The sequence below is a fragment of the Cupressus sempervirens genome, chromosome 10 (assembly GCF_028749045.1).
Source record: "Cupressus sempervirens isolate cs-2001-9-10 chromosome 10, ASM2874904v1, whole genome shotgun sequence".
NCBI lineage: Eukaryota > Viridiplantae > Streptophyta > Pinopsida > Cupressales > Cupressaceae > Cupressus > Cupressus sempervirens.
Window position 1 is genome coordinate 592,255,581 of NC_143127.1, and position 21,603 is coordinate 592,277,183.

General features: G+C 34.9%; 1 protein-coding gene across 4 annotated transcripts in view; it reads right to left on the minus strand.

The window, feature by feature from the left end:
• The window catches only part of LOC149535255 (midasin-like protein), a 216,133-nt gene that overhangs the window by 14,420 nt on the left and 180,110 nt on the right, over positions 1–21,603 (minus strand). For 3 of the 4 annotated variants that reach the window (XM_089803665.1, XM_089803666.1, XM_089803664.1), the window contains exons 62-75: positions 14,894–15,042; positions 14,723–14,790; positions 14,287–14,555; positions 13,939–14,193; positions 13,730–13,856; positions 13,461–13,537; positions 13,177–13,335; positions 12,852–13,073; positions 11,144–11,458; positions 10,865–11,011; positions 10,468–10,674; positions 8,514–10,343; positions 8,116–8,397; positions 7,826–8,005 (exon numbers count right to left, since the gene is read on the minus strand). In XM_089803665.1, the coding sequence (XP_089659791.1) occupies positions 7,826–8,005; positions 8,116–8,397; positions 8,514–10,343; positions 10,468–10,674; positions 10,865–11,011; positions 11,144–11,458; positions 12,852–13,073; positions 13,177–13,335; positions 13,461–13,537; positions 13,730–13,856; positions 13,939–14,193; positions 14,287–14,555; positions 14,723–14,790; positions 14,894–15,042 (4,287 nt within the window). Of the gene's footprint in view, positions 1–7,825; positions 8,006–8,115; positions 8,398–8,513; positions 10,344–10,467; positions 10,675–10,864; positions 11,012–11,143; positions 11,459–12,851; positions 13,074–13,176; positions 13,336–13,460; positions 13,538–13,729; positions 13,857–13,938; positions 14,194–14,286; positions 14,556–14,722; positions 14,791–14,893; positions 15,043–21,603 lie in introns of those variants that run through there. The other variant, XR_016356783.1, reaches the window with a different exon arrangement.

A 21,603-nucleotide genomic window follows, 5' to 3' on the forward strand; every position in this document is an offset into this window, starting at 1 on the left:
CTTGAAGGGATTGGGGCAGGGTTGATGCAGAATGGATGGGTGATTGCGTATGAATCACGCAAGCTCAAGGATCATGAGCTAAATTATCCTACACATGATCTTGAGTTAGCAGCAGTAGTTCATGCTTTGACAAGGTGGAGACATTTCTTGTTGGGGCACAAATTTGAGCTACATAATGATCATCGCAGTCTTCGGTACATTTTCACCCAGCCTAATTTGAATGCTCACCAAAAACGATGGATGGAATTTCTATGCGAGTATGATTTTGAGGTTAAGTACATTCAAGGAAAGGAGAATGTGGTGGCGGATGCTTTGAGTCGCAGGAGACATGTGGTATCATCTATGACTCTTAGTGTGGATTTGAGGAGTTGGATTCTTCAAGCACTTCCTACAGATTCTTGGTATCAAGAAGTGTGCAGAGAGATGGATTCAGGAAGACCTTTGGAAGGTAGGTTTGCAGGTTACGTTCGAGAATCAGATGGTCTTTTGAGACATTTGGGGAGGATTTATGTGCCATTACTGGATGAGCTTCGCACCTTGATTTTAGCAGAGGCCCATCATACACCTTACTCAGCACATCCAGGTGTCAAGAAGATGCACGCTGATTTGAGACGTTTGTTCTTTTGGTATGGGATGAAGCGAGATATTGCTGATTTTGTGGCTAGGTGTCTTGAGTGTCAAAGGGTTAAGGCAGAACACCAGCACCCGGCTGGACTTTTGCAGCCAAATCTCATTCCTTCTTGGAAGTGGGATATCGTCTCCATGGATTTCATAGTAGGATTACCTGACTGTTCGTCGTCATGATGTTATCATGGTCACCGTTGATCGGTTGACTAAGGTGGCGCATTTTTCACCGATCAGGTCTTCCTACACAGCAGCTTCTGTAGCTAATGTCTTCATGCATGACATTGTGAGATTACATGGTATTCCTAGAAAGATCATTTCTGACAGGGATCCTGTATTCACATCCGCATTCTGGACATCGTTGCAGCATGAGCTTGGAGCGCAATTAAACTTCAGTTCAGCATATCATCCAGAGACTGATGGTCAGACAGAGAGGGTGAATCAGGTTTTGGAGGATATGCTACGGATGTACGTGATGGATAGGCAGACACATTGGGAGGACTATCTCTACCTAGTGGAGTTTGCTTACAACAATGGGTATCATAGTTCTATTGGCATGGCACCATTTCAAGCATTATATGGACGTCCTTGTCGTACACCCTTGAGTTGGGACAGCCTTGAGGATCGCATCCTGTTGGGTCCTGAGATGCTTCGTGATATGGAGCAACAGGTAGTGCGTATCCGTGAGCACTTGACTACGGCACAGGATAGGCAGAAGAAGTATGCCGATGCTCATAGGACTGATAAACAGTTTGTCGTGGGTGATAAGGTTTTCTTGAGAGTGCATCCGCGAAAGAGTCCGATCCGATACGGAAAGGGTTCTAAGCTAGCACCTCGCTTTGTTGGACCATTCGAGATTCTAGAGAGGATTGGCCCGATTGCTTACCGCCTTGCTCTACCGCCCAGCCTAGCTCGCATTCATGATGTTTTTCACATTTCAATGCTTCAGCAGTATATTCCTGATATAGTACATGTTCTTGACTAGAATGCGTTGCAGGTAAAGGACGGGCAGCTGGCTTTGGAGCCGGTTCGTATTCTGGAGCAGCGGAAGTTGACCCTCAGGGGTCAAACCCTACTGATGATTCTTCAGCAACATGGGAGGATGCAGTTAGATTACGGGAGTTATATCCCTACCTGTTTGTAGGCTTCCAAGAGTAAGCCTAATCCAAGGGGGGGTGGATGTAGTGCCTGCCCTCGTTCACATCTTTTCTGAACATTGTTGCTATTATTATCAGATTATGTTAGATTAGTTTTATGTTGATGGATTAGTGGTAATGTTTTGAGACTATCAAACATTATGTTATGGATTCAGTTGGTATATGATGAGATCATTTAGACTTTACATTTCATGTATGTATGATGATCATTACATTGCTTTCAGTTATTGTTGATGATTAGTTAGATGGTTTATTATCTCATGTGTTTTATTATGGATACTTACCCCATACTTGCATGTGTATGGTGTGCGTGTTTGCTCATATTGTATGGCGTTTTTGATATGGTTAAGGAAGCAAGTCGTAGTCACCTGCTAGTCGAGATCTACACGATGCACCACTTCCTGCCATTGCCTGTTTAGCTTAGCATTATATATATTGTATGTACATGCATGGTTTTTCTGCAGGTTGCAAGTACCGGGTATCGACTTCCCCTGAATAGCCAGGATGAGCGTACCCTATTATACTATCTCAATGATAAGAGAAGGGAGATAAATTCTCAAGTCCAAATCCCAAACCCTCAAACCAATTGTCCTAGTGAGGTAGGACAAGTATCTAGATATTTTACCCACCGAATGTGTCGGATGACATATTTCGTGATTTTAACCCTTTAGACTGATTTTGTGTGAATAGCTCTATGATGGGTTTTCATATTTTATCTTGGAGGTCTATGGTGAATTTTCTACTAATTAAGTCTTAATAAATAGATTTAATTAATAAATTAATTATTTGAGAAAATTAATATAAAATATCATGATCTTTGATATTTTGATTATAATAAATTAAATGAGAATTAATTGAGGAAAAAGAATTAAATAAAAAAAATTAGAAATTAAAAAATTAATAATAATTATAAAATAATAATAAAGTAATAAATAATAATAATAAAAGTTATAAAAATTAAAATAAAAATTATAAAAATTTAAATAGAAATTATATAAAAAGTAAATTAGAGTTATAAGCTTGCCTAGGAGTTAATGCACCTTTCTATTTCTCATATGTCAACAACACGGGGGTTAGTGCATCAATTAAGCACAGGGTGTCTACAACCTTATGACTCATCTAGAAGGTTGGAAAAGACACATGCTTAGTCGGTGACACCTTCTAGCTGTTTCTAGAGACATTCTAGGTGTTTCCTGAGAGCTCTTTATATTCAAGCATTCCTAGAAGCTTAGACATAGCGTTTGGAGAGCATTTGGAGCATTGAAGGACTCGGGAACTCTGAAGAAGGAAGGAGCTTGCTCTGCGGGTTTTCTGAAGAAGAGCAAATTAGCATCAGAATCCGAGTAGATTCTTGTGATTTTATTTATGCTATTTTCGCATCTTGCATTCCTTGTCTTCTTCGTGTCTTCCATATGTCTTCTGAAGTTTTTCCTATTTTAATTGTATGCATTCTCAATATGGGTAGTTACAATCTATTTGAGAATCTTATTTGCATAAATCTGAAGAGAACACGGGGCTAGGGTTTAAATTGTAGCCAAATCCATTAGAAAACCATTGGATAAATTTTGAGATCAAAAAAGTTTATAGGAAAATTCTGAAAATTGGAACCTTTAAATAAATTGTGTATATGCTCATTGTAAAATATACATGTTTATATTTTCAAATCTGCAAACATATATATATATATATATACACCATTGGGTAAATTTTGAGATCAAAAAAGTTTATAGGAAAATTCTGAAAATTGGAACCTTTAAATAAATTGTGTATATGCTCATTGTAAAATATACATGTTTATATTTTTGAATCTACAAACATATATATATATGTTGTGATACTTGATTAAATTCTGCAAGTATATATATATAAATACACACACACACACACACACACACACACACACACACACACACACACATATATATACATATATATATGCATATATATATATATATTGAATCATCGTATTTTGTAAATCGCAGTGACGAAACTTTATTAAAAATTTCGAATGCAAACTACAAACGTTACATAGAAAACGATTTTAAAATTGGGCGACTATTGGCAAAGTCGTTTTTTAAAAAAAAAAACGCATATAATAATGTGTGGAGGGGCGGGTTATACCCCGTACCCCCCTTTCTCCCCACTGTTCATTAGTTAAGCGGGTCGCAGGGTACCTGCATGCACAGTGTACCTGCGACAAGGTACTGCCATATGGCAGTCGTAGCAGGGTACCTGCAAATGCAGAGTACCCTCGACGGGTTTAATCGCGCGCCACCAATATGATCGGCGGCGATTCAATATAAATTGCTTTTGGCTTTGGTTAGGAATGGTGATCGATTTTTATATATATTTTTTAAAAGTCATTATCAATTGATATATATATATATATATATATGTATGTATGTATGTATGTATGTATGTATGTTAGTTATAAATAATTATTTTATTTAAAATGATTTATATAGATGGATCATTTTGTAAGGATAAAAGATTAAAATATGATTAATAATTATTATGAAGAGATATCAATAATTAACTTAATTAAACTTAGTTTAATTAAGGTTAATTATTAGAACGTGTTATAAATCGAAGTTTTGGAATATGCAAATTGTTTGATAATTTTGGATTCATTGGGAATGTCATTTTCAAACAAAGTTTATATAAATAAAATATTATTAGATCAATTAGAAAATTGAGTCTAATGGTTTTTGGGGAAAAACTTTTACCTATCAATACAATACATGGGTTAGGTAAAATGTGAAACTTCTCCACTTGATATCTAAATTGGAAAACGTAAACTGAAACCTCCACATTTAATTCAAGTATGTAATTTAGCAAAACCAAAACGTGTTTGCATTTTGTATTCTTTATGCTATTGTTTTGGGTTTTGGGTTGACTAGTGTTGACCAGTTATAGGACATCTACTAGAGGCTTGGGGGTTATGTGATTGTGATGTCATGATGATGTTTTAATCTCGATCTTTATAAACCCAACCATGGTTATGTGATGGAATGCTCTATGTAATGTTTGTAATTACTGATTGTTATAGTTGAGATTCTTATGTATGAGACACTTGACTTAACCATTTTTGGTTCATCGATCAGTTATCCTTGGTTTATTTTCTAGTCGCCATGATGGGACTGAAATGTTGATTTATGATGTCATGTTGTGACATGTTTTGACTCAACCATTTTGGAGTCTTCGATCAGTATGATTGAGATATATTTTGGTTATTGAGAACCAATGGATACTTTTGATTATCAGTGATACTTCAGTTGCCAATAGAGAGCTGTTGTGATCATGATTTTCTATGGATGCTTGCTCATGGAGATTTGATGCTTTTATGCATATTTGATGATTTTATTATGGAATTATCTTTTGTGATTTTGATATTTTATGATTCCATGAGCTTAGGGTAGGTTATCTGCATGTAGTGTCAGGAAGTGGCTTGCAATGGGGGTCGGGGCCCTAAGAGGCTACCAGGGTAACTCATTGTAAGTTGGTTAAGAAAGTGAAAACATTCACACCTAATACTAAGTAAATGAACCTAAAAAGATAAGTGTTTTGTTCTCGCCCATGCCTTAAGTGCTTGTACAGACTAGGATAGGAGTAGAGAAAACGCATGGTTGCGACCTTGCATTCCATAGTATGCTTCGTCAGTATGAGAGGATACTAGTGGCCACATAAGGATCGGTATGGACCCGTGGAGTTTAGCTAACTACCAGGGTAACTTGTACATGATATATGCGATGACACTTTCTCGCTTGCATAGTAGGTTCCTACATGTCTTCGTGTGCCTCTGGGAATTAGATATCGGTTTTGTGATTGGAACCTTTGAGTTAGTATATTTTTAGGATTCCTGGACTTATAGAGATTTATGTTATGTGTTTTTGGATAGCCTGTTTGGGACTTGAGATTATCTCCTCAGCACGGTGGGAGTGGACCACTTAGGTACCACGCGGTCGGGTGGTAGTGTTTTTTTTCACTCTTATCATTTGAGATTCATTGAGACATCGTGGTTGATGCGTCCTTCATGATGGTGGATATGTATCCTTTCATTGATGATTAGCATATGTTAGATGATGTTATCTTATGCTTCTATTTGCATGTTAGATTACTTTATGCATATGATATAGTATATGATAGGAGTGACATTCCTACTATGTTAATACCGATGATCTCTTCGGTGATTTGGAATGTTACGCACGGAGGGATGGCTAGGGCCCACGATGGTCTAATGATGCTATTAACGGTTGGGAGGAACCGTGCACTTAGTTTATTATGTTTGATCTTTATGATGGATATATATCTTCTATGATGATGTATCATGGATTAGAATAGGATGATGTACCATATTTCACATATGTATATTCTTTTAAGCTTTTCATACCCTGTGACATGTACAATGGATGATTGAGCATTTGAAATGAAATGTATAAACATTGGACTTATCATTATTATTTCATGTGGTTGTTATATTAGATAGATTCAATAATGTTAGTTGACTTAGATGTAATTCAACATTAAGGGATCCTTAAAGAATGTAATCTGTTATGTAATGTTTACTTTTAGATGGACATTGCTATTGCTTCCGTTATTGTGTATAAGTTATATGTGGTATTCACTTTCATGTTTTAAAAAAAAAATGCTACCAAACTTAGTGAAATTCTAGGTTAATTCTTTGGATCCCTTGGCGGGGCATTACATCAGGTGGGCGATTAGGTCTTTGGCTGTGATCAGATTGTAGGCGATTGCTAAAAGAATTGAGAATTGTTTGGCGAGTACTACTGATGTTTGTGACCTACTTGCTGCACCTGGTATACAAGCTATGAGAAATTAAAGGTTCTTTCATGACATTTGTAATTTTATAATTTTGATATAGAGCAATAAATTGTAGTATTGTTTGATTGAAAATTCATTCAATGTTTTGGTATCTCAGTGAAGATTACTTGTGTATAATTGGCATGGTTATTTAAGTCATTTTACCATGTGTTTAACTTCTTGATCAATCCAAAAATTTCAATATGTGCATATCTTTACCTGTAGCATGTAGTGGAATTCGAGAATGATTGCCAAGTGTTTGACAAAATGCAAAACTTCCGATTAATAAAGGAAATTGATGTTATTACAGCAATAACCAGTTGGGGTTATCACAATGAACTACACTATGTTTTGAAATTTCTTTTTGCAATAGTAATTCACTGTATGATTTTGTTTACAAACATGAACATAGATTAATGAGTGGGTATTTAATGTATATCTTTGACATTTGGCATTGATCAATGATCAAGCAACATACACTCATACTATGAAATGACTAAGTTTTGCAATTATGCACGCTTCTCTTTTTTTGTTGTATATATAATGCATATATGTGTGTGTCTATGTGTGTGTGTGTGTGTGTGTGTGTGTGTGTGTGTGTGTATACATACACGCACTCACTCACGAACCAAATGAGAAATTTTTTTTGCCCGAACCCACGAACCCATACTCAAACCCGAATCCGTTCCCAAACCCGAATTGGTAACTTGGGCAAAAACCCACAAAAACCCCACAATTGTATAGAGAATCATGCAAAACCCAAAAAAAATCACAAACTAATCAGAAGAATAATAATGAATACAGATATCAAAGTAATAATCTTAGCCAGATAGAGAATTTGTGAATGTGGCTTATAAACCAATATTAGAGGCAGAAATTTGTTATAGCATAATCAAGCATACATGGTAACTCACACTTAACCTTTGCAAAAATGAAATGAAAAATTAGAAACCATTATGTTAATATCTATAATCCCAAATAATGGGTCACTAGACTCGTTACAATACCACAAAGGATTATTGAAGACCATTTACTAAATAATAAAATTAAATACCATGAGCAATAGATTTTATAGCATAAATAATTTATTCAGCAAAGAGTGTGCATGTGTGTGTGCATATATATATATATATATATATAATGCAATGCAACATTGTCCCAAATGAAAGCGAGAAGTCATGCTTTTTCCTTTTTGTTTCTTACTAACATAACACCTGTCATACCTTTTCATGGAAACGACCATCTGCAATGATCAACACAAGTTGCTGAATTTCAGGCCGGCTAGAAGGTCCAGATAAACTCATTGCAACATGGTCTAACATGTGAGTTAAGTATGTGAGGAGGTCAACAACAGGTTCATCTGCTATAGTGTTATCTTGGTTGAACGAAAATTTTGAAATCATCTACATAAACCCATGTTATGGCTATGTTAATTGAATAATGTTGGCTTTTATTTGGCAGTGAAAAAGAAAAAGAAAGCTTGTTTCAAACTGCCAAACAATAGCATGTTTACCTGGAGACCTGCTTCACTTGAGAAGGGTTGATCAAAATCATGCAGCAAACGGACATTACCTTTTGCTCCAAAACTTGCAACCGCTAACTGTCCTACTTCTAATTGTGACATTGCTTTACATATGGTAATGAGAGCTTCAAGTGCCATATGACCACACTGACTTTCCGACATGCTTTGAGAATCATCAAGTGCTAAAACAACCTGGTATTGTCGTTTATTGGGCTTTGTGCGGCGTAGCCAGATCTTATCTTTTCGAAACTGACTGGCAATATAAGGAATGACCTGAAATATGCAATCCATAGAAAATTCCGGAATCCTTTAAATTGCAATAAAGAAAAATTATATAAATGTAATGCCTCACATCACTTACAAAAGAATGAACAAATTGATTTTCTTACCTTTTTCATATTAATACGCTTCCCAGTTTGGTAATCACCTTCAAGCCTGCTTGCTAAGGTTGGTTCCATGATCAATCTTAACTGCTCTGCCAAGTCTTGTGAAAGCCTTGTAGTAAGTTGGTCATACTTTGCCCAAACTACTGAAGCATTTTCAGAAGCATTGTGATGTTCCTTGAATATCATCTCAATGTCCTTTCTCAATTTTCTGTTATCTTCCTCAGTCCAAGAAGAGTCACTAATCGTTGACACATTATTTGGGAATAGAGTTTTATGTTGATGCTGTCTTTCAATTGACACAAAACTTCCAAGTTGATCCCTTGCTTGATTTTCATGATCTAAAGCCATGTCAACATTCACACTTTTTGTTGAAAACGATGATTCATTTCCAATAACTGTATCATGCTCCGTCTTTGATTTATTCTTGATGCTTTTAAGATTTTTCTCTAAGACAGGGTTATCTTCTGCTTCTATTTCTTCAGACTCATTTAAAAAGTATGAATTCTCCATCACACTAACGTCTTCTTCCTCCATAATTGAATTGTTTGTATTTAGGTTCTGGTCAAGTTGATCAGTAGTAGCAGCACCTAGTGCTTGGGCATGACCCTGATCTCCTTCACACACAAATTGAAACTCCTCTCCCCCATCCATGTCCAACTCATCCATTTGCTTGGAAGAGTCATCTCTATTAGGATCTTGTGATGCAGTATCTGATATTTTTACCCTCTCTTTCCAGTCTTTCAAGGCATCGCCAATGCTACGAAAAGGATTGGCCCTCATTCTTTCTAAAGATTGCAAATGTCTTTCAGATGATGCAGGTACATTAGGATCAGGCATGCCTTCCTTTCCACTATCAGGAAATGATGATGGCAGCTCAGCAGCAGCTGCACTTAGCGCACCTCCAATAGAACTATGTCCATCTGCATGACTATCTTCAAGAATAATATCATTTTGAACCTCAGAAATAATGCTGTTTTCTAATCCTTCATTTGCTTTATGATAATCATTGCTTTTTGCCATATTTGGAATATGTTGAAAATCTGGAAGATTCTGAGAAGCCCCAACATGTGAGGAACTTTCATAAGCTTCAACTGATTGTTCAACTCCTCCAGATGAATTTTCTTTAATTTCACCATTTTCAATATGTTCATCTTGCTGTTGCTCCATAGAATCATTTCCAACTTGCTTGCAATCTTCCATGTAAGAGTCTTCTTTTGCTGATTCCCCATCTTGCATATTATTTTCAGTGGTCATATCATCGAGGCATGAATCAGATTCATCCTTAGCCTCATCTGAACCTTCAGGCTCATCCACCTCCATATCATCATTAAGTTTGAATTCCTCCTCCAAATTGGGTTGCATCCCTGTAGGTTCTGAATATGCATCATCTTTGTTCATGGTTAACTCCTCGGGAATGTCAGTCACATCAGCACCTGAATTGTCAGGAATTTCCATGTCATCATTTGCAGCACCTTCCTTGTCATCTTTATTTTGTTGGCCTGTTTCACCATCATCCATATCCTGCTTTGCTCTAAGCTCCACAGAATCTGCACCTGTCTGCTGCACAGAAGATCCTCTTTCATACTGCTCTTTTTTATTTTGTGGCTGAACATCATCCTCTTTGTTCCATAGCTGTTCATCAACCACCTCGTCATCCTCACCTGTCTCCCCCATAGCTGAATCCAGATTTACATCCTCATCATCCTCCCCACTGTCATCCCCTGAATTCTCACTAACATTGTGCATATCACTTGCAGAAAAGTCTTGCTCCATTTCTATGCCTTTATCATGCTCACTGGGACCTTTTGCAGATGAAGAAGGTTCCTCACTTGGCTGAGACATGAAATGCAAAGGATGGTAATTAAAAATCCTACAGGCTAAATGAATATAAAAACGAAACCTCAGAGATGTGACAAAACTCAGCATAGCAATAAAAACCAAAGTGTATAATAAATACCTTGTCAGAACTGCCAAGAAGTTGATCCTCATCTTGGATCTGATCACTTACATCCTTGGCACCTTCACCCTCTCCCATGCCTGTTCCAGTAGCATCTTCAAACTTGAGATTATCTCCCTCATTCTCGGGATCTTCTTTAGTTACACAGAAACCATCAGTATACAATGCTACAAAGATGTTTGAGAGGATATAATCCAATTTTGCTACCTACACAAACAAAAATCAGAGGTATAACATGATCAGAGGCATAATATATGACATTATAGAAATGCCATAAAAACAAATAGAAAAATTGAAAATCTAGAACGTCAAATCAAAATCCCTTCTCAAAATAATTGGCTAATCAAGGACCAGAAAACTGAATAGAATGCCTATCAGGGAACAAAAAAGAACTTACTGTCTTATGCATGTTTACATAATCAAAAAGAACTGCCTTCCCAGCACTTATGATCATATGCACAAATAAATATAAACTTCCTAACATTTTTCCTGTGGAGATACAAAGCTCGTTTTTATCCTGAGTTCCACAGCTGAAGAGTTTAACCTAAAAAAAGATAACATCAGAAGAAAGAGAAATCTGAAGAATATAAAATGAATGAATCAGCTGCACACCAATAACATATGAAACATATGAACATAACAAAAAATTATTAAATAGAATGGAGAATCGTCTTACAGCAGCTGAAATTGTTTCAAAAAGTGTCCTCTGTATGGTACCCAAGCGAAGGTTTGATATTTGTTGGCTAAACAGGGATTCCCATGTTTGCAAATTTCCTCCGAGATCCATATTCTCGACTGCCAAAGAAGGCACTTGTGTATGAGACAAACCATGATCCCCTACTCTGTCATTCAATTTCTTGATATTTTGCACTGCAATCATGATTGCTGAAATAGATTTTTCATGAGATTCTAGAAAACAGGTATTCAGTTCATTGATGTTGCAAGAGAGCCCTTCAGTATCATTAATGTATTCATGAAACAATTGCATTCCCTGAAAAAAAAAATCATGATGCCAATCAATATAACAGCTTGATAAATTTCGTTAGTCATTGTCAATGTAAATGCAATGATTTTCTAACAAGTTAACAAACTTCATAATTTTTGTGGGGCAGTTCCAATGAACCAATGAATGTAAAACTCATATTGATAAGTTCTAATATTAGTGGAACAGTCTATATTTGTTTACTTCTAACACCTGTAGTTCTCATTTCAAAGTTCTCACAGCTGACTGCTGAAAATAAGACAACAAAGCTTATAGTTTGAACCTACTATTATTTGATACAGCTAGGGAATTCAAAATGTATATAAACACCCTCAAGAAAAGAAATAAAAAAGCATACAGCTACTGAAATGTTTTTGGTCAATTGTAAAAATTAAGATCGTTTTAGAAATTGTGAGGGATATTGGTGCATCTATCTTATAATGATCTTATTCAATATTTTTATCTGTCAGGGAGTCCAACAGATTGGAATGAAAGGATTGTTATCCGTGCAAATCTTTAGCCCTTCTAGCCTAAAGATTCGTCCAGACACAGTTCAAAACCTCTGGCACCCAAAAGTGACAGAAAGGAAAAATGGTATATTTCAAGTTTGTAACAGAATGAAATATATAAATTAGCTCTGGCAGCCAAAAGTGAGAGAAAGGAAAAATAATATATATTTCAAGTTTGTAACATATAAAACACAGAATCAAGTATTTTGTAACAGAATGAAATATATAAATTAACTGATAAAGAGAATGAGAGTTTTATTTCAACAATGGTACTTCTTTGATACTTGAGAAGATTAAAAGGATAATAAATTACATTTCCCAAAATGTTAGGTTCCTTCTCTCACTTGGAACAGTATAGGTGGAATAATGTTCAGTATAACATTTTCCATTATAAGCATCCTCATTTTCAACTCAGAAGCTTGATAGATGCTCCACAAAGAACAATTGATATTATTTCCACTTTCCAAAACTAATGGATTTTAATTAACACTTTCGAAGACTTTATTTCCATAATCTCACTGAAGAGAGAGGTGAGATACTGTTCAAACAAACACCTTGAATCACAAGGACCTAAGTGGCTCCTTCAATCTACATTGAATGATGTAATCATAGAATTTGATCTTCAGATACGTCAGAAAGGAGTTATCTTTGCTTATATTGATCACGATGTTCTCCAACTTTATGGAGAACCTCAAATTTATTTGCAATAAATGTCATATCATCGGACATACAAGTATGAACCATATAATGGTTTAATCCTATTCTTCATTTCGGGAAATTTTGAAAAAGAAGTTGGCTTTATACAAAAGATATAAAAGATATAATAGAATTGGGAGTAAGAAAAGTAACACTGCTAATAAAAAATATGCAAACATAGTGGAGATAAACATCACCTTCTGAAGGAGGTCAGACAGGTACATCAAGGACGGAATTGAGCCATATTCAATATTGCAGTCTTGATATAATGTTAAGATATCTTCTTGCATTTGCTTTATAACCATAAAGTTTATCTGTACTACTTCCTCCATTTCTTTAGAAACAATAAATGGCCATGATTGTTGATTAGAGTTGACAGCTATCAAGTTACTTCCAAGAAGATACTTGTCCAGAGAGACCTATCAGGCATGCCCACATATCAGTATGATGATACAAAAATAAAATAGGATATCTCAATTCTTAACTAATACATAGCATTATTTATGGTGGCTTCCAACATACCTTTGAATTGTTCAACGAATGCATATGTTTATCAGAGAAGACTTGCATGTTTTTCACCTCAGCACCAAGAGTTGTCAATGGGCAACCATGGACACTTCCCACTGTCTTTAGGAACATAGAAATTTCGGAAGAAACAGTGGATAGACTATCAAAAATATGCTGCAAAGACCAAGGAAGTAGGTAGTTAGAAATCAGTTGATAGAAATCACAGCTTAGTAGCATAGAGTGAAGCTTGAAAAAATTAGATAACAAAATAAAATAATTTGAATTCTGAAGACATCTACCTTCTGATCCCACATCAATCTACGGATAGCATGCTGCCTATAGGGAATCGGCACCATATCCTCTGTAGTAGCACTTCCTGTAAAATAGAGAAGACACGCTTCAGCAATTTCAAACTATACCAGATATTAGAAACTGCATTCAAAAGCTAGAGCGAATAAAAACCATCGAAGAAAGCAAAACTTTGTTCCCATAAATCAACAGAATATATTTTCCCCTAAAGAAATAACAGTCATCACATTCAAATTAAAACTACTATATAATTCAGTACCAAAATCTCTCAGCAGTAGAGAAAGCTTGGAGAGTTGTTCAAGATTAGAAGAGAGCTCATAAGCTGTTTGCCTCTGCTTACGTTGCACATAAAGAAGATGTTCCAGAAAAGATGATGAAATCTTGACCTGTGTTGCATAGAAAAGTTCTTCAGCATTCTCTGCATGCTAAAATATAACTGGCTCAAGTACAGAACTCTACAATCATTACCTCTTGTAGACTGAGATCTTTGTGGAAACTCAGATGGCTTTGCTTCAAGTGCACCATCAGTGCCATATTTTTGAAATAGTATCCATTTGCCAATCTCCAATTCAAATCATTATTCTTAAACTGTAATGCTTCAAAATGATCAGTCATAGTATCCATTTTAATGCATTTTGATTCTTTCAAATGGATTGCCGGATCAAGTACATGAGTAATATTGAAATAGGGTTGCAGAAAATAGCTGTATGTCTCACGCTCTTCCTATAATGCCAAAATTTATATCAATTAGCATAAGAAAATTAATGTAAATGTAGAATTGAAGTTTACTGTAGGTATGTTAACATGAAAATTTACCTCTGGTACAGTGGATTTGTATCGTGATAAACCAATAGATTTTAGAAGCTTCAGAAGGTCTGTGAGAGCCTTCTTTTTGACAGATCGCTTAATTTCAGTGTTGCGGAGATCATATGCACGATCAAGCACATTTCTCCAAACCATCTTGAGTGACTCATATCCTTCTTGGCGCATATCAGAGGCAGTTTTTGAAAATATAGCATCGCTTAAATACCATCCTAATTTCTCTGTTAAAAGAGGAGTCTTCTGCTGATATACTCTCATTCCCTCTTAATGTTCACAAAACATTTTCACATGTTATCAGAAGGGTATTGGTTATTATTACCTATCAAAAACAACTTTTAAAGAAAGGTAGAGAAGGGGGGTGAACATGAACCTAAAGCTCTATTGCACAGAAAACAAAAAATTATACACATGAGAAGGCCTTAAATCCAACCTCTATAAAGATCAGAAGCTATCTGACTTGTCGATTGTAATTGATTTGCAATATGCTGATGCCAGTTACTGAAACAAAATATTCACTAAGTATGCAACCCTCATGAAATAATTCTTTCAAAAGTTAATCAAAATTGTACAGCATGTAATCTTGAAATTAAGCACAACTAACCTCCCAGCACTACTGGTTTCAATATCTTCAAATTTGCTTTGAATTTCTTCACCCTCCAAAGCATTAAGACTAAAAGAGTCAAGATTTCCTGAACCGAACTTCATTTTTTCTTGTTTCAGCAATTCCATAACAGGGCGCTTCAATATTTCCTATATTTAAGAATAGGTTCAGTGAAAAGCAAAAAACAATATTATTGAATAATGAATTAGAATAATCATCAATCAAAAATAAAAACCAATGGCCAAAAAACGAGGAATTTATTTGCATCTGCAGTATCTACAATTTTCCCGGATTGAACATTCACTAACACAAGGCAACATAGAAAAATGATATACTTATTTTTCTAATAGATTTTTACTCCAGATTTTTTATAAAATGATCAATAACAGAAGTAATGATAACAGCAACTTCCTCACAAGGAGTTAAAAACTGCATATTACTGAGATCACCCTTCATTTCACCGATGTTAGCATGCAAGATTAAAGTGGCATATGCAGACAATATTTTACCATGGATTTGTTACTATATAATAACAGATGTGAATCAAAACAGACACTGTTTACTTCCAAGATTTCATACTCTGCATAAATTTAATCACAATTGTTGTCAATTGAGATCAACTGCAAGCATTGATTTTTACAAGACGGAGAATGAACAACAAAACCTACTGTTACCAGTGGTTAACAGGTATCCTCACTGAACTACAGATCCTCACTACCAACAAGCAATATAAATGTTTTTTAATGTTCAAACTGGACATATTTGAAGAAAACAGTTTCAGCAAAAATCTGTGTATATTATTATTAAACATTCCGACAGAATACACAGCAAATTTCAGAGTAAATTTTGAGGAGATAAATTGGGAAAATGCTCTCAATCCTCTTAGTATTTTACACTTGTACAATCCACAAACCTCCAGTCAAGTCATGAGAAGTGAACGTTATTGGATTAACATAAAATGAACTATAATTAAACCAGAGTATTGAATGGAGTATACTAAGAATGCAAGAAAAGAAAAAAGCAACATGAGAATCAGCAGCATTTTCTTATACAAGAAATTTGGTGGCATTATAAATGATTGCATTTATATCTTTGATTATAAAGATTGCATCCTCCACTAACCCTAATGTAAGGCATATCAAAATCAATATAATGAACAGTTTGGTGTAAAGAAAATAAAAACTTAATGAAGACAGTTTTAAAGAATTCAATGATATGCACTTCAACGAACTGAATTGATATTTTTATGTTTTCAATAACCTTTCTCTCCCATGTTCCATGGCATTTCAGGGGTAACAACAGCAGGTAGCATGCTTCGGGAATGGCAATACAAAGGCCATTTCATGGTAAGAGTTATATTTATGTATGTACATTGTATATACATGTATATGTATATACATGTATATGCATATATGTTTGTATGTAAATATATGTACATACATATACATAAATGTATAGATGTATATGTACGTATGTGTACATATTCATTGTATATATATTTCTGTATGCAAATATACATATATAAACATGCGTATATGTACATATATACACAATGTTGTATACCTATTTTCATATATTCATAGTAGGCCCTATCTATTAAACACACCTTGAGACTAAGAGAGGGGTATTAATCAGTATTAAACCAAAACTCTCAATGCAATTTCAAAAGTCATTTAATCCTTTTGTGTGTAGCAGCATGAAGAAGATAAAGAAAGGAATGCCGTGCATAAGAGAACACTAGATTTATGTGGAAAACCCAAAAAGAGAAAATCACAATGAGAGTTATCTCGCAATATACTAAACAAGTATTACAATGTTTAATTTAGAATCACTACCAAGGAAGCACATTGCTCCCTATACTTGCAAAGCAAGGTGCACTACCCTAGACCGAGATACAAAAGGACATGCAAATTGAGATGCACAACCTAAAGGCAAGATACAGAACTTGCAAGGAAGACACTATCTCCAAGCAAGGCACATAAATATATGAATCATGATCAAAGCTCCCAAACTCGGTGAGTCCCAAGCCAAGTGACCCTAGGCAAGTCCGAGGGGCTCGCACACGGACTCAACCCAGACTCACCAAAACTCGCCCAACTAGCCAAGTGGCTTGTTTCAAGGTGACTCACCGAGTCCCAATGTCAGGATCCCTGGACCAGCCACAATACACACTCTCCAAACAAGGCACATAAATAAATGAATCATGATCAAAGCTCCCAAACTCAGCGAGTCCCAAGCCAAGTGACCCTAGGCAAGTCTAAGGGGCTCATACACGGACTCAACCTAGACTCACCAAAACTCACCCAACTAGCCAAGTGGCTTGTTTCAAGGTGACTCACCAAGTCCCAATGTCAAGATCCTTGGACCAGCCACAATACAAATTGGTTCATGGTACTGGTCCAGTCTGCATTTGGGTCAAGATAGGGCTCGGCCCACCAAAAGTCGGTTTGAACCAATCCACAGCCAACTTGGACCCGCACAGAACATGTGAAAAAAATAAAACCATGACCAAACTTGGTCTGGCAGATGGTCAATAGCCAAGTTGTTTTTAGTTCCAATTTTAATAATTTTTTGACATCCACAACCCTAAAGAGTGGATTTAAAGGCTTAGGCTATCTTCTAACTCTCATTTGCGGTGTGCAAATAGGTAATTTTCTCTTAAGCTAGAGAAAATAGGTGGTTGAGCAAGAGTTTAGTTATGCAAGGAGTTGGAAGATTGATGTGTGCATCTTCTTTAACTATTTGTGCCTCATTCCTACACGTATGCAAGATTACAGTGAGTGGAAAAGGTAAATTCTTTTTCCATTTGCTTTTTTATTTGTATAAGTTTTTTATTTTTTCATCTCTTTCATTGTCCATAAGATCTACCTAGATTTTTTAGATATTTTTGTTCTTTAGCTTTTATATTGCATATGTATAAAAAAATTGTCATAGGAAAAGAAACTATGATGGTATCTAACTCTTCATCCATAAGCAATACGAAACAAAGAATATAACCCCATTTTGATTCTCCTTTGTAAAAGCATGTTGATATTGTAAAACCCTTTCCAAGAGGTGGTGCATTCCATTAGAAATGTCAAGATTGTAATGTAGAAAACGAATAGTTCTTATTATTGGGTGGTAGGCCATTTGTGCAAAACCTCTCAAGAGAAGAGACGAAATGCTATGTAAAAAAATGCACATATACCAAATGAATTAGTATTAAGATATATTGAAGAGCATGACATAGAAAAAGAAAAGAGAATCGCGAAGACAAAATTGGAAGTAAAAGTTTAAAAAGGAATGTGAATGCAACCCCCTTCTACAAATATTGTCATAAAAGACCACTCCTTTTATACTATCTTAGCTGGCCATGATACTGAATCTGAAGCACTTGTTACACACAAAAGAAATGGACCATTGGAAACTGCATTTCAAAATGAGTGTCAAGAAATTGACAACATCGATGTGGCAAGATACTTATATGCAAATGGACTACCTTTTACTATTGTTCTTTCTCCATACTGGACGAAAATGTTCAAAATTGTCAATGAAGCTCCAAGAGGGTAAAAGAGCCTCAATTATGGAGTAAGGATAACATAATTGATAGATAGGTCAGGGGATTGATGATGCATTGAAACCCATAATGGATTTTCATGGATTGAAACAGGGGTATCAATTGTTTCAGATGAATTGAAAGTTGTAAGAAAATCATCCCTTAATCAATGTCATGGAAGTCTCCCCTAAGAGAAAATGTTTTTCAAATCTATAGATTGTAAGGGGTAAGTAAAAGATGGGTCATTTATTGTTGATATTCTCATCTCTTCCACTGAACAAGTGGGAGCTAGAAATATTGTCCAAGTACTTAACAAACAATGCAAAGAATTGTAGAGCTGCTATTTTGTTGGTTAAAGAGCGATATAAACATATCTTTCAGACAACTTGTGTAGTCAATTCACTCAATCTTATGTTGCAAAAAATTGAGAACAATATTAGGTGGATCCAAGAGGTGTATGAAGAGGCTGAGGACATCCACATGTTTGTCACAAACCACCACATGACCCAAGGAATACTCAGAATATTCCCACATTTGGAGCTACTAAACGCAAGTGAACTCAAACTCAAGTTAGTACTTTAATTTAAATTATAAAATTACTAGTTCTGATTTTCATAACTTGATTGTAGAATATGTATTATTTTTTGAAGTATGTCTCTAATAGTCATATTTGTTGTTCTCTAATTTATGTTACAAGTAGGTAAGAATCATTTTGCATCAAACTTAATCGTCTAGAGACGACTTGTGCAAGTGAAAATCGCACTTTGAGTGATGTCTCCCATCCTCAATGAAGATTTATAATTAATTAATAAAATTATGATTGTAATATAAATAATTATTAGTGACTAAATTGAAATATTAAAAAAATTATTATTATAATGATTAATGATATAACAAAATAATATAATAATGAAAAATATTATTTATTTATTTTATATTGGTAAGAGGTAGAAGCCAAGATTCATTACTAATGTGTTGTGATTAATTATTATTATTATTTATTAAGCTCGAGTAGAGTCAAACCCAAGACCTCTCAAATAAGGGACTCACAATTTACCGTTGTGTTATAGGCTCTTGCCTCATGAAAACTATTATACTAGTAAATAATGATGATAAATAATATAACTAAATGCTAATATTGACAATATTGATCAATTAAAATACTAATATTAATAATATAATATTGATCAATTTTATAAAACAATTATTAATCTTAGTATTATTAAATAAGTAAAAATAAATGCATTATTAAAATGATATTGATAATCACTATTATACATATAACTATAAATGAAATAATATTCTCCATTTAAGTGTTAATATTAATATCCATATTGCAAATGATAATATGAATGAGACTATATTCATTCAATACAGAAAGTTGACAAAATGAATGGGTGTGACAATTTATGCTAAGTTACGGTTACAAGTGCGGGCACAAATATAGATACCTGGGTACGACAATTTTCTGGGAAGGGGATTTGGGTATCTCTGGATAGGTCTATACAAATAACATACAAAAATCATAAATGTGTGTATATATAGATACATATGCATGTATACAGCTTGAAAACATATAAAAATCATATTATATATATATATATATACACACACATCTTGAAAAGTAGAAACAAAACTACCATAAACATTGTGGTGGCACATTTATAACATGATTTACCATAAGTCTAGTTTCATATCAATTTGTCAAAACTTGAATGTTATGATAGATATATCATATAGATCGAATTCATTGTGCACAATATTAATCTGTAAAAATAATACAATTAGACTAATTAGTAATTAGTGTTGTATGGGTCATCAAGAAATTCAAGATCAATGGAACCACATGCAACCCAGTATCACTTCCATAGCTAGAAGCATGTTGGCTCTTTGCCTCCACAAAAGGTAAAGAAGGTGTGGCAACTGAAAAATCTAAATCAGTTCTCTCAGGATCTACATCCCACAACATTGTGCCCCCTTATACTGATTATGTTTATAAGTAAGAAGGTGCTAGTTGGAATGCGCATAAACCAATTCTTTTGCCTTACTTGCTGCCAGTCAGAAGTGTTTCACTGAGTGGATAAAGGAGTATGTACTCCAATTTTGCTCAGCTGAAGAAGAACTAGCAACCTACTGAAAATTTGTCACAATGTTAGAGAGTTGCAACTATAAAAATAAGCTAAAACACTTTATTTTTTACGTTAACAGACTAACAGTGTTAGAGAGTTAGAATAAAGATTAAGAAGCATACCTGTGACAAAAGTTTGATTGCAAGAGTTTGAAGGTGTGGTGATGTATAGCCATTAAGGTACCACCAAGCATGAGCATCCTTCGTGTACTTGTCATGGATAGCAGCAACACTTTGACCACTAAAGGATACAAAATCAACAAACTCAATTGTAACTAAATCCTCCATTGCACGATTAGGGAAGAGTTTGGTGAGTGTTGTCCTACATCCATCACTTACTTCTCCATCTCTGTATGGTGGTACCCTTGTTGGTTGAGAGAGAACTTCATCACTTTAAAATTTTAGAGTCAATACAAATGAAAGAAGATGTAATGGAGTGGTCATTTTGTTCCTCCATTCAACACAAATTAACTTCACTTCTTTAAAGAAAGTTTCTTCAGAATCTTTCTCTTTTTTATTGATGATGTCTCTCATTAACTCAATCATTGAGTCAATGCCATCGTATACCATTCCCAAGCATGGGTGATCCATGTCAGCAAAACAGATCATGCTCTTGATGGGCTTGGTGAAACTAAAGAAGATATTCCACTCTTTCCCACATGTCATCTAGGATCATTCTCTTTACATTTGTTGCCCTTTCCGAATTGGCTTGCCTCCATACAGAGCAACTTTGACCAATAACCATGCTAGTGAGTGCCTCTCGCACCAACACAAGTCGCCTCAAGACAATTGTGTTGGATGCAAATCAAGTCTCAGCAAACTATTCAAGAATTAAAAATCAAAATTAAAATACAAAGAAATAATTATCAAATTTAAAAACTAAATTCATATTACTAGTGAAATGTAGAATTGAAAATTTTAAGTGTTTCAATTACCTTCAGCAATTCCAACTATGAATATGATCTAAAAATGGCTTTTGGCATGTTATGATTTGTGACAAACATCTAAATCTCTTCAGCATTGGCGTAGATTTGTTTGATCCAATCT